The 12,000-nt window shown below is 32.3% G+C and overlaps 1 protein-coding gene across 1 annotated transcript; it reads left to right on the plus strand.

Moving 5' to 3' along the window:
• Positions 1-192: 192 nt before the first annotated feature.
• LOC116765651 (poly [ADP-ribose] polymerase) lies at positions 193-10,585 on the plus strand. Its single transcript, XM_032655211.2, has 20 exons — positions 193-433; positions 1,353-1,494; positions 1,595-1,758; positions 1,924-2,105; positions 2,191-2,404; positions 2,688-2,790; positions 2,859-3,045; positions 3,174-3,390; positions 3,710-3,814; positions 4,186-4,291; positions 4,512-4,674; positions 5,063-5,219; positions 7,272-7,430; positions 7,919-8,055; positions 8,128-8,264; positions 8,343-8,503; positions 8,581-8,701; positions 8,950-9,109; positions 9,543-9,716; positions 10,116-10,585. The coding sequence occupies exons 1-20, from the start codon at positions 323-325 to the stop codon at positions 10,186-10,188; spliced, it is 2,973 nt and encodes a 990-aa protein (XP_032511102.2). The 5' UTR covers positions 193-322; the 3' UTR covers positions 10,189-10,585.
• The last annotated feature ends 1,415 nt before the right edge of the window (positions 10,586-12,000 follow it).

Consider the following 12,000-nt stretch of genomic DNA (forward strand, 5'->3'; position numbering starts at 1 on the left):
TATAATATATTATTAATGTTTTCATTTAAAAAGTTGTTAAAAATAAACCTAAGTCATTTCCATATTCTTTTGATTAATAATTAATTTAATACCTCTGGAAATATATATATCACAAATTTGTTACCAGTCTACTGAAAGTCTTAAAAATTTCACAGTTTTAAAATACACTTAAATTCTTTTGACTTGAGTTTTGACATTTGTCATACGCGGTAAGAAGTCAAATAAACAGAAATAATTGTTATAACTTGAAAACCTCAAAGTTTAAACCGCTTTCAGATATTTGGCCACTATTGCGCTACATAGTCAAGTAACGAGATTTGAAATGACTGATTTACCTTATCAAGTTGAATATGCGAAAACAGGAAGAGCTTCATGTAAGGCCTGTAAGGCGAAAATTGATCAGGGGGATTTACGAATTGCGATTATGGTTCAGGTAAATGCCATATTGCTAATTTCATAATGTTTTTTTTTTTGTTAATATTTTTCTTATAGTTTATAATCTTCTTATATTTATTGTGTTTGTCTTGTTATTTATTATAAAATATAAATAATAAATTTAATGTTGATTAAAAGCCGAACCGGTATCGTTCTCTCGAAGGAAGTCGTCCTTGATGTCATTTAAGTAGGTATAATAAATAATTATTTAAATATTAGAGGAAAACTCTAATGTTAAGAAATTGTACATTTGGTAGGAACAACTAAACACAAAATTTTAATTTATAAAATGACAACGATGAAATAAGGCCTGTTGTTAAAAGTTAGTCTTTTGATGTAGCCAAATAAGGCTAAATACTTTGATATTAGGAAGGCTGATAACTGTACTTGAAAAGAAGAACTACTATTATATAAATGTTAAAATTTAAAGTTTTTTAACCATCTAAACTCCATTCTAATTCTTATTATTTACTAGAGTGTAGATTTAGAGTAAGACCAAATACTAATATGGAATCTAGATAGAAATAAGAAAAGAATATTACCATCATCATTCTTAATCAGTCCACTACTAGAGATAGGTCTCTTTTATGTCACTCCCCCGAGCTCTACCTTCTTCAACTTTAAATTTCAAGTCTTGCAAAAACTATAATGATACCAAATTTTACTTTTAAAAACAATGCACCTTATGTCCCTAGTGATTAAAACAATTTCATTTTATGAAACATTTCAGAAGTGTAGTCATGGATAACTATTACATTTATTTTTAGATATATCAAAAACAATACAGGCAGACAGCAATATATTAATTAATTAATAAAATCACTTGATATTACTAGATTAATAAATAAATTATCTTCATTCATAAAAAATATATAGTAAAGTATTTTGTGTTAAATAATGTCATTGTATGTTTATAGTCAGCCTTTCATGATGGAAAGCAACCAAACTGGCATCATGAAGAATGTTTCTTTAAAAAAAAGTGCCCTGAAAATATTTCTGATATTGCCAATTTTAATAAGTTAAAAAATGAAGATCAGAAAAGAATCAAAAGCAAACTAGGTATTTGTAAATGATTAATAATTAAGTCAAATTGTCATAAATTGCAACAATGTCTACAAACAATATCTTTCAAATCAACTATATTGATGAATATTCCTAGGTACTGGCAATCCGTCTGGTGTAGTGTTGCCATCCGAAAAACCAAAAAAAGGAAAAGGTCAAAAAAGGGATAATAATGAAAAAGCTGGTCTTTCAAATTACTCAATAGAATATGCAAAATCAAGCAGGGCAACTTGTAAACACTGTGATATTAAGATTTGTAAGGTAACCATGGTTTTGTTCTTACTTATTTTAAATTCTAAATGTTCTAAAATATACATTTTACAATGTGAATATATTTTTTAGATGACAAATAAAAAGTACAAGAATACAAAAGAGAAAAGTGGTAGAAGATGCAATTATTATAATTTTTTTTATATATTTTTTTAGGATGAAGTAAGGGTTTCCAAAATGGGATATGATCCAAAGTATGGAGATCATCCAATGTGGCATCATGTTAAATGTTTTGCAGAGAGGCAAAGTGAGTTTTTATTTTTTGCTGGAGGAGAAGAAATCCCAGGTTTTAAAACATTGAAAAAAGAAGATCAAAATATGGTTAAAGATATAATAAAGTATGTAATGCCTCTTTCATTAATTAACTGCAAAATGTAACTTATATATAAATATGTAATTTTGTCTTTTATGGTATTTTTTCAGACCTTGTAAGGAAAGCGAAATACCAATTAAGAAATTAAAAATGGAACCGAAAGATGAAGCCGATATAAAGAAGGAAAAAGACTTGCAGAAGAAAATTGAAAAACAAAATAAAACATTCCATAAATATCGCAGTGCATTAAGTGATTTTTCAAAAAGTAATTTACATAAAATACTGACTGAAAACTCACAAGAAATACTTAAAGGGCAAAATGAGGTAAAGTATATAATTTATATCTTAATTTAAGAAGAATAACAAATAGTTTCTTGTATATTTTATGTTTTTATTTTTTAATTTAAAAGTAATATACAAAAGAATAAAATACTATATAATATATTACATAATTTCATGCGCACTAAGTTTTTTTACAAAATGTTATTATTCTTTCTAAATTTTTTATTTACCATAATACTATCTAGATATGTCTTGTTTCAATAGTATTTGGTTCTGTAATTAAGTAAGTGCAACATTGTTTTCTTAAAAATAACTTGCACCACAGTGTCTAGATCACGTAGCTGATATGATGGCTTTTGGGGTTTTGGACCCTTGTCCCGAATGCAAGGGTCAACTTGTGCTAGACACCTTCTACTATAAATGCTCAGGTATATATATTATTTTATTGTAGCCATCTGTTTCTTATTGATCCCATAATAATAAATTTCTTTTCAAGGCAATATAAGTGAATGGTCCAAATGTAGATATACTACAAAAACACCTAAACGACATTCGATGAAAATTCACAAGGAACACAAGGATTTGGCGCCTTTTAAAAGCTTTAAATCTAAAGTATCGGAGAGAATATTCGAAGTTGAACCGCCACCAACTACTGTTGTCGTGAAGAAGGAAGAACCTGAAAGGTAGAACTATTATAAATAACTCGATTGTGGACTTATGTATAGATTTCTCAAATAATTTCTTTTATCCATACTACATAAATTTAAATAGTTTAAAATTTAAATACCTATATTTTATTTTCACAAAACAGTTCACAAAAAGCTCTTCCGTTGCCTCCATTGAAAAATTTGCAATTTTTCCTGTATGGGGGCCTGAAAAATAAGGTGGAAACTAAAAATCGTATTTTGAAGATGGGTGGCTTAGTTGTCAGCAAACTGACCGAGACTCTGGCGGCAGTCGTGTCCACAAAGAAGGACTTAGAGAAGATGTCCGGCAAGATGCAGGACATACAAGACATGGATATTGAGGTTCATTACACTGAGCTAACATCTAACTGAATAATACTTTTTGAAATTTATTTTATATACATATCTTTTACCGCGACTTCATTCGCTATATTTAATTAAAAAATTACTTAAATTTTCGCATTGAAGTAATAAATATTAAAAAATATATATATTCAGAAAATGGCCGAAAGAAACGGAAATATGTGAAAACTTTTTTATAATGTTTGCGAAATATTCAATTAATATGTTTGATACCACAAATAAGTAAATAGTTTTTATTTCATGCACTTATATATTATTTGAAACAAAATAATTATTAATTATTTTTATAATACTTTAGGTGGTAGAAGAGTCATTTCTTGATTCAATTGACCCTGAGAATGGAACAATTGCTAAGTCGTTAGAACTGATAAAAGAAAACAATATAGCGGACTGGGGTTCCGATGTAAGTAGTGACGGTTAATGTAATTTTTAAAATAAATGCAATTAAATATTGTTCTTAACACGATAGTGTAGTTGATGCCTATTTAAGGTTGAATCATAGAAAGTTTTTTCGTATTTTTTAACTGATTAACATTCAATATTAAAAATAATTGTAACATTATGTCATATGTTCATACATATGACATTAAGCATTTTTTTTTTAATTTTTTTACATATCCGTTTCGTGTATCTTAGAAAATTGTATGAATAAAAATGTGATGTAAGTATAAAAAACAAACCTAATTTTTATTGTTGGTATGGTCAAAAATTTTCTCGGACTTCCAAATCTACTACTAATAATATATTATATTTTAAAAAATCGTTTCTTTTTAGCCCACAAAACGCGTCCCCCAGGACGTGCTGGATGGAAAATCCATACAGAAATCCGGGAGCATGTACGCGAAATCAAAGTCCGCCATCACAAAACTTAAGATTAAAGGTGATATAGTTATATCTAACATTCTATATTTAAATTAAAAAAAAAAAAGTTGAATAAAGTGCGTTCAAAAATCTCCATGATTCTATATTCCATCGATTAAATTGATAGATTGGTTTTAATTTATCACATACATTGCTTAGTATACCAGCTCTTTACATAATGTTGTACGTGCGTGTGTGCCTACTTGCGTGTATGTGTTAATATACGACGTCATCACCAGGTGGAACAGCCGTGGACCCCGACTCAGGTCTAGAGGAGACGGCTCACGTGTACACGTCTCCGAATGGGGACAAGTACTCAGTGGTGCTGGGGAAGACGGACGTGGTGGCTGGGAAGAACTCGTACTATAAGCTGCAATTGCTTAAGGCTGATACTGGAAATAAGTGAGTTAGACACAATGTTAAAACTTGGACCTACAGCTCACGAGTCACAGATGACCTAAACAAAATACTGTTTTAACAAAACCAAAGATTTTGACGTAATAACAATAGAAATACTAAGATAGCAACACGCGTTTCACGATAACACGTGTACAACGACTAGCCTTTGAATAATAATAAAAAGTCTCTTAACATCTATTCGATGTAAGGAACAAACAAACAGCCCAAAACATTCCACACTGAGCGATAAAAAAAGCATCGCGTTTTAAAAACGCTCGTGTGTTGAAGTGTATTTGTGAATATGTTTGTTCTTTTTGAAAGGTTTCGTGCAAGTGAGGTCCAACATGACCCGCAATGCACTCGTAACTTAAACTTCAACTTCTATTTGTAGATTTTGGCTGTTTCGGTCTTGGGGTAGAATCGGTACACCGATTGGTGGAAACAAGCTGGAGCCGTGCACCACCTTACACGATGCTATGGAAAAATTTGAAGATCTTTATCACGAAAGGACTCAAAACCTTTGGAAGAAGCGACACAACTTCGTCAAGGTATGGGATTTGGTATTATGTCATCTGAGCAAGTGATGTAGGGCTCCTGGATAGCGATCAATACTCGCGTCGTCTCGATAGGGTTTTAGAAATCATACGTGAAACGGTTAGTCTTTCGGTAGCCAGAGCGCCAAAATAAATAACCACAAACAAGCTGTCAACAGCTTTTGTGAGAGAAGACTCTAGGGCTACAAAATCAAACGTCAAGTCCTACTCTACCATTAAAGCGGCTTCGGATTGTGCTATAATGATGGATACGTAAGAGAAGCAATATAATATCCCAGAGGATATTTTGCGTCGTCTAGACCTAACATATTTTTATATTCGCGAATTTCAAACAGTTAAACTGTGCTGAGAGAGCTCACGGTTCCCTGAAAAACCAACATCCCCAAAGACCATGCCATCAAGGTCAGACAGTATTACGAGCTCACTAAGGTATAACACAGGTATTAGCTACAGGTATAACACAGTGCCGTGCACTCCATAGATGCAAATAAGCATTGCTTACCCTACCCATACAACAACTAAATCTATATTGTTTAATTCTTACTTACATACCTTTTTATCATATAGTACGCAATACGAATGTTTAATTATTTACAGACATTTAATAATATCTCATTTGATTCACGACTTGGTAGAATTGTTAAAAGTGCCATCTATGAACAGAAAACGAAACGTTTTTGGTCGGCCGCTGCTAACTGTTAGCGCCGCTATGCAGCCAGGGCGGCGGCAGGCACAACTGCTCGGTGCTTATTTTCCATACAAATACTCTCAAGGACAATCCACAAATCTCGTGTTGTATGCAGAAAATGTTTGCAAGTGTGTGTTCAAAATGAATGCATGTGTTGTATTCGAGAGGCACTGCTTCCTTTTTTTCGTTTAAAATGTCATAGAATTAAATGTGCGTTAATTGTAAAATGAAACGGGACTTTCTGATTGGTCGATAAACTGTTCATATATTTTTTTGCCAGTTATTATTGAAAATTGAATTAATTCATTTACGAATTACGGAAAATTATAGCTGTAAGCTCTGTGGTGTTGTGTGTTTATCGAAATTAATTACGAGTAGATTATCAATTTTGGCGTTTGATATTAAAATTAAAATAATTCCAAATGGAAGGTGTGTGCCCAGTTCTGATTTAACTTAAAAAAGAGGTAAAGTAACTCGTTTTAATAAAAACTATTATGATAGTTATAATTAGCTAGCAGGTTGTGTGCACACAAATAAGCTATTTTGTTTCCTTGTTTGTTGTTTTCTAATAATAATAATAATAATGTCAGGATCTCCACTGGATATTCCGATTAAAATAACTTTCATATAACTGTGAACAGATCGTAATCGATTTAAGCTATTTTCGTAGCTCAGAGGTAGTTGATAGACTTATAAAATATATAGATGTTAGTCCTAATCGGACTGCTGTAACTTTATGCCCGTATATTATCAATGTTTAAATGAAACTAATATTTTCGGATTACTACGCGTATTTAATAAATTTTTTTAAACTACATACTTCCGAAGTTTCGGTTACTTTGCAGCAACCGTGATCACGGCAGACATCTCGTCTGCCCGTTAAAAATAATAGTTTCATTTAAATGAATACTCGCTCAAGTATCAGATCTCATTATTATCAATGTTTGAGAGGAGGAAACTATGATGAAAATTGTTTTTTTTTTTTCGAACATATTCTTCTTACCCAACCCCAATCTCTGTGCGCGCCCCTGGTATAACAGTCAAATCTCTCTACAATCTACTAAAACACTTGGGCCTGTCAAGAACTAACATCAGTTCATTCTTGGAACGTGAGTCGAAGGCAGCCCTGGCAGGCTCGTTTCAAACTAGTTAGGTAGTGAGAGAAGCTTGGACGGTGGACGAGAGCGTTTAACGCGTGATAGATAGGGTTGCAAGTCCCAGGCATTGTTGAAGCATCTCTCCTGGCAACGCGATGGACCCGGCACCCGCACGGTGAATCCATGGAATGCTGAGAGGTTTCGTCTCATTAAAAGTTAGTTTTTAAATTAATGAAATAAATTATCAATTCTTATTTTAAGGTACCGGAAGCGTATGTGCCTATAGAATTAGACTATAGTGATGAACCAGCGCAAGCTCTCCAACAAGATGACAAGTGCTCGCTACCGACCAGTGTACAGAGCCTGCTGCAGAGGATCTTCGACATCGACACCATGAAGAAAACACTACTAGAGTTTGAGGTGAGTGTGTGTGTGTGTGTGTGTGTGTGTGTGTGTATGCGTGTGCGCGTGTGTGGGTGATGTTATAATCCCACTAATATTAAAAATGTATAAGTTGGTTAATGGATGGATATTTGGGATTTGTTCAAACAAAAAAATTGTAACGGATTTTTATAAAATAATCCAGTCATAGTTCCACATACCAGAATAACCGATGGGCTTTAAATTATCCCGAAGTCCTTCTCTTGTTCCCGTGAGACGACGGATAACAGTTGTAATTCATGAAGTCTCTTGACAGGAATCATAGATATAGGCTGTCGTGTTGTTATCATAGCTATTTGTTTAAGTACACATCATTAATTTCTACCTAAAACCGAAGCCGTTGGCAATATTTTGTAAGTATATGCATATACCTTCGAATTTTAGATTAAACCTGTTTGAACGACCAAAAAAAAAAACTACATTGGAAAATGATTTATCACATAACTGAGCTCGACGTAACATTTTAGCTTGATACAGAGAAAATGCCGTTGGGAAAGCTGTCCAAGAAACAGATTAAGTCCGGATATAACGTACTATCGGAACTACTACAATTACTTGAAAAGGGAGCGGCGAGTGAGAATAAAATTATAGACGCTACCAACAGGTATCCCATAAAACAGTAGATTTTTTTTATGATGAATAATGGTCTATGATTATGCCCTATGACCCTGTTTAGGTTTTACACTCTCGTTCCACATAATTTCGGGACCGAGAATCCGCCGTTACTGAATAATGTTGAGTCAATCAAAGTCAAGACCGAGATGCTGGACAACTTACTTGAAATAGAAATAGCTTACAGTCTTCTTAAATCTGGCAAGTATTATCAAATATGATTTGCATATATCTCTGTTTTCATGTAAGCTTTTTATTTATATGTCATTATATTTACAGAGTCGGATGACGACGTTAGTCCGATGGAGGCACATTATCGCAAATTGAAAGCCGACATCGCTCCCATAGACAAGAAATCAGAGGAATTTGAAATGATTGTGGAATATGTGAAGAACACTCACGCGGCCACACACTCTGGCTACACGCTGAACGTTCAGGAGGTCAGGGGAGACATAACGCCATAGCACAGAATTATTATTTTTTTAATGTTGCATGTTATAATATTTTTTTTAAACAGGTGTTCAAAGTAGTCCGCGAAGGTGAAGAGAAGCGGTACAAGCCTTTCAGAAAACTTCACAACAGAAGGCTTCTGTGGCACGGATCCAGAACAACTAATTTTGCTGGAATATTATCTCAAGGTATTCTTCTTTGTAAGCTGTAATGGAACATATATTGCTTAATTCGCTTACTCTATAAGCACGACAACATAAATGGCCAAGCAAGTGACAAGCAACTTTTCGTTCTATATTTAAATTTTAGTCCGAAATATGGTTACTAGATAATCTAAAATCTACTGTTATAAGGCTGAAATTAATTGTTAATATTTTCAGTATCTAAAAAGAAATAAAGTTGAGTAAAAGAGAAAATTTTAAATGTTTTTTTTTAGGTCTTCGAATCGCACCTCCCGAGGCGCCGGTGACTGGTTACATGTTCGGGAAGGGTATCTACTTCGCCGATATGGTATCCAAATCCGCGAATTATTGTTGTACCTCGAAAACAAATAACATCGGTCTTATGCTGCTGAGTGAGGTCGCCCTCGGAGACATGTGAGTGCTCAGTTCTATTTGAAGACTTACCTCAACTTCCTCGGTGCTCCCCCACTCTTTATTTAATATAATAATGTTCAAAAGTCTTATTGAGTTTTAAGTTGTCAGTGTCATTGAGGCATGAGACATGAGACAAAGAAATAAGAAAGGAAGAAGTAAGAGTAAATATATTATTAAGAATAGACTAAATATACGTTTTAAAATAAAATAAACAATGAGGATAGAGCTTAAATTGAAATTAAGTCCAGTTAGTTTAGAAAAAGTGTACTCTTTATATAAGCTATAAATAAATATATAATTTTAGAACTGGTATTGTTTTATAATATTTACTTTTATACAAAAACATAATGAATATGGTGTTTATTACAATATTTTTATTTTATTTCACTAAATGTGTATGAAATATAGTTGACTTAAATTTGTATGAATACAGGAAGGAGTGTGTGAAATCCGAGTACGTAACGAAGCTGACGGACAAGCATTCAGTGTGGGGCGTGGGTCGCACGCAGCCCGACCCCGACCGCGCGAAGACCTTACCCGGAGGACTCGTAGTACCGCTGGGACCGCCTGTCAACAGAGACATAACCACCTCGCTGTTATACAACGAGTATCCTTTTGAAACATATAATGCTAACAATACTTTATCAATCGTTCAAATTAATAGTTTTTACACATATAATGAACACATTCAGTTCTATACATGATGTATCAAACGTCACTGACATCAGTAGCACTCTCGTTGTTTGATTGAAGCCAACCCGCGGCTGACACGCTGCCTGTATCGCGAAATGTGCTTAACGTAATTGTCAAGTGACTTCTCTATAGTCACGTGATCTTGGTGAGGAGTATAAGAACATGAAGATAATGATAATAACTCAGCGATATTATATTTTTATACAACCATTCTTATTCTATATTTATATAATGAATATATATAATTCTTTGTACATGACTCCATGTGTATGTAGCGGCTGGCATCGGTTATTTCCTCAACTCGTTACGTCAGATTCATCGTGTACGACGTTGCTCAAGTGAACGTCAAATATTTAATACAAATGGAATTCGACTACAAGTATTGAGATCAGAACTTTCATTCCTTTTGTCATTCGTTTGATTTTTTTTTTATTTAATTTTTTTGAATTAAGCAGAGAATTATTCTGCATTTATATTTTTAAGTTGCATTTATCGTAAGAATAATGTTCTTTTTTTATTATTATTGTTATATAATAATTGCTTTTTCATTAAATATTATTGATGCGGATAATCAGAATTGTTTAAAAAAATTACATTTTGTGTATTTTTAATTTGTTTTCATACATTGGGTAACACTTGTATGTGTATATATACAAATTAATAGAAACAAGACGAACACACAACAGACCGACATATGCAGCCGGAGTTATCAATATCTGCCTATAAGTTGTTAATCATACAATTAAAATTGAAATCTTTGTTGAATTAAATTTTTCACTAAAACCTTATTTCACTGTTTCCCCGTATATTTAAAAAAATGATAGTATTTAATCTACTTTTCCTAAGTTAAAGATCTGATCTTAACTCAATCATGTTATCAAGTATAAATGATCATAATAATGTCATCTTTATAAAAAAAAACACAAATTTTAAGTCAACTTAAAGAGAAGTCAACTTTAAGACAGTTTAATTAAGACAATAAAATATGGATTTCCGTCAGTGAATCAGTTTGACGGATAAAAGAAATCATTTTATTAATAAAGTTAACCAAGATATGTACAAAGCAGTTGTTTCATGACTTTTAAAAGACATCTTTAAGACAATGGTTATATGTGTTATAATATGCTAACAAATGAAAGATGTCATGTTAGTGAGATTAATATACTCGTTGCATGTTTATATTGAAACAAAAATACTAATTCACGAAAAAGGAGGTCCTAATTTTTATCTAATTTATGTTCAAAATTAAACAAAATATCTTCAAAGTTATACAGTGGATCGTACGTATGTATTTCGAAGTCGTGCAGTAAATATAATAAAGCCTTGTAACGAAGTATTTTCAACATCCATTTTTATTTTTGCCTCTAAACCCATGGCCACACGTGCTACTAAAACAAAAGTATTAAACAAAGGTGTTCCAAACGGACGTAATAAATAATCATTGTTACTGTCTTATCGCAAATTTTCCCCACTTTTGCCTTTTTTAAAGGATAAAATTATTATCAATAAATAATCAAATTTTACATGATCAAGTTTGTTGATAGGTGGTATTTCTATGTTTTTGCATCTGTTTATTTAATATTACTTAGACAAACCGTTCTTAATTTTTTATTATGAAATTTTCAAACAAACTACGTGATACAGCAAACAAGATTATGATAATAAGGTACAATTACATCGTGTCTTCTTCCAAATATTAAGAAATAATAGTATAAAATGTGACTGAATAACTATTTTGAGAAAAAAAATATATTCACAAAACAAATGGGTAAAACATACTGCAAATGACTATATTACTATTACCAGAATATCAGGACTTTAGGTAGTTCCCGTCTACATTATTGTTTGGAGGGTGTTATCCTTAAAAACAACTTTTTGAAATGTTTCATACGATAAAAAACAAAAAATTATAAAAGCTTAGTAAGAAGGATATGGCAAAATGTAATTACAGTTCAGCTATTTAATTTAAACTTTAATTCACGCAAAAACTCCTTTCTCGTGAACAGAGCAAAGGATTGGTACTGTTTGCCTGAGTCTGTTTTCACTTCCTTTTACAATTTTGTGGACTTCAAAGTTATATAGTTAGTAGTTAACACTGAGAAAGAGCGTTCACTATTTATAACTTCATTATCACCTAAAAACGTTTGGAATGACAGTTAAGTACTATCAAGACTAAAAAAAAAAAATTGTCTGTGGTT

The sequence above is a fragment of the Danaus plexippus genome, chromosome 11, assembly GCF_018135715.1.
Source record: "Danaus plexippus chromosome 11, MEX_DaPlex, whole genome shotgun sequence".
Taxonomy (NCBI): domain Eukaryota; kingdom Metazoa; phylum Arthropoda; class Insecta; order Lepidoptera; family Nymphalidae; genus Danaus; species Danaus plexippus.

Excerpts from the sequence above, each read along its gene's own strand:
- LOC116765651 (XM_032655211.2), top strand. The coding sequence starts at position 323 with ATGACTGATTTACCTTATCAAGTTGAATATGCGAAAACAGGAAGAGCT. Across the intron at positions 2,791-2,858 it reads CTTCTACTATAAATGCTCAG|GCAATATAAGTGAATGGTCC; the intron begins GTATATATATTA and ends TTTCTTTTCAAG. Across the intron at positions 5,220-7,271 it reads AGCGACACAACTTCGTCAAG|GTACCGGAAGCGTATGTGCC; the intron begins GTATGGGATTTG and ends TCTTATTTTAAG.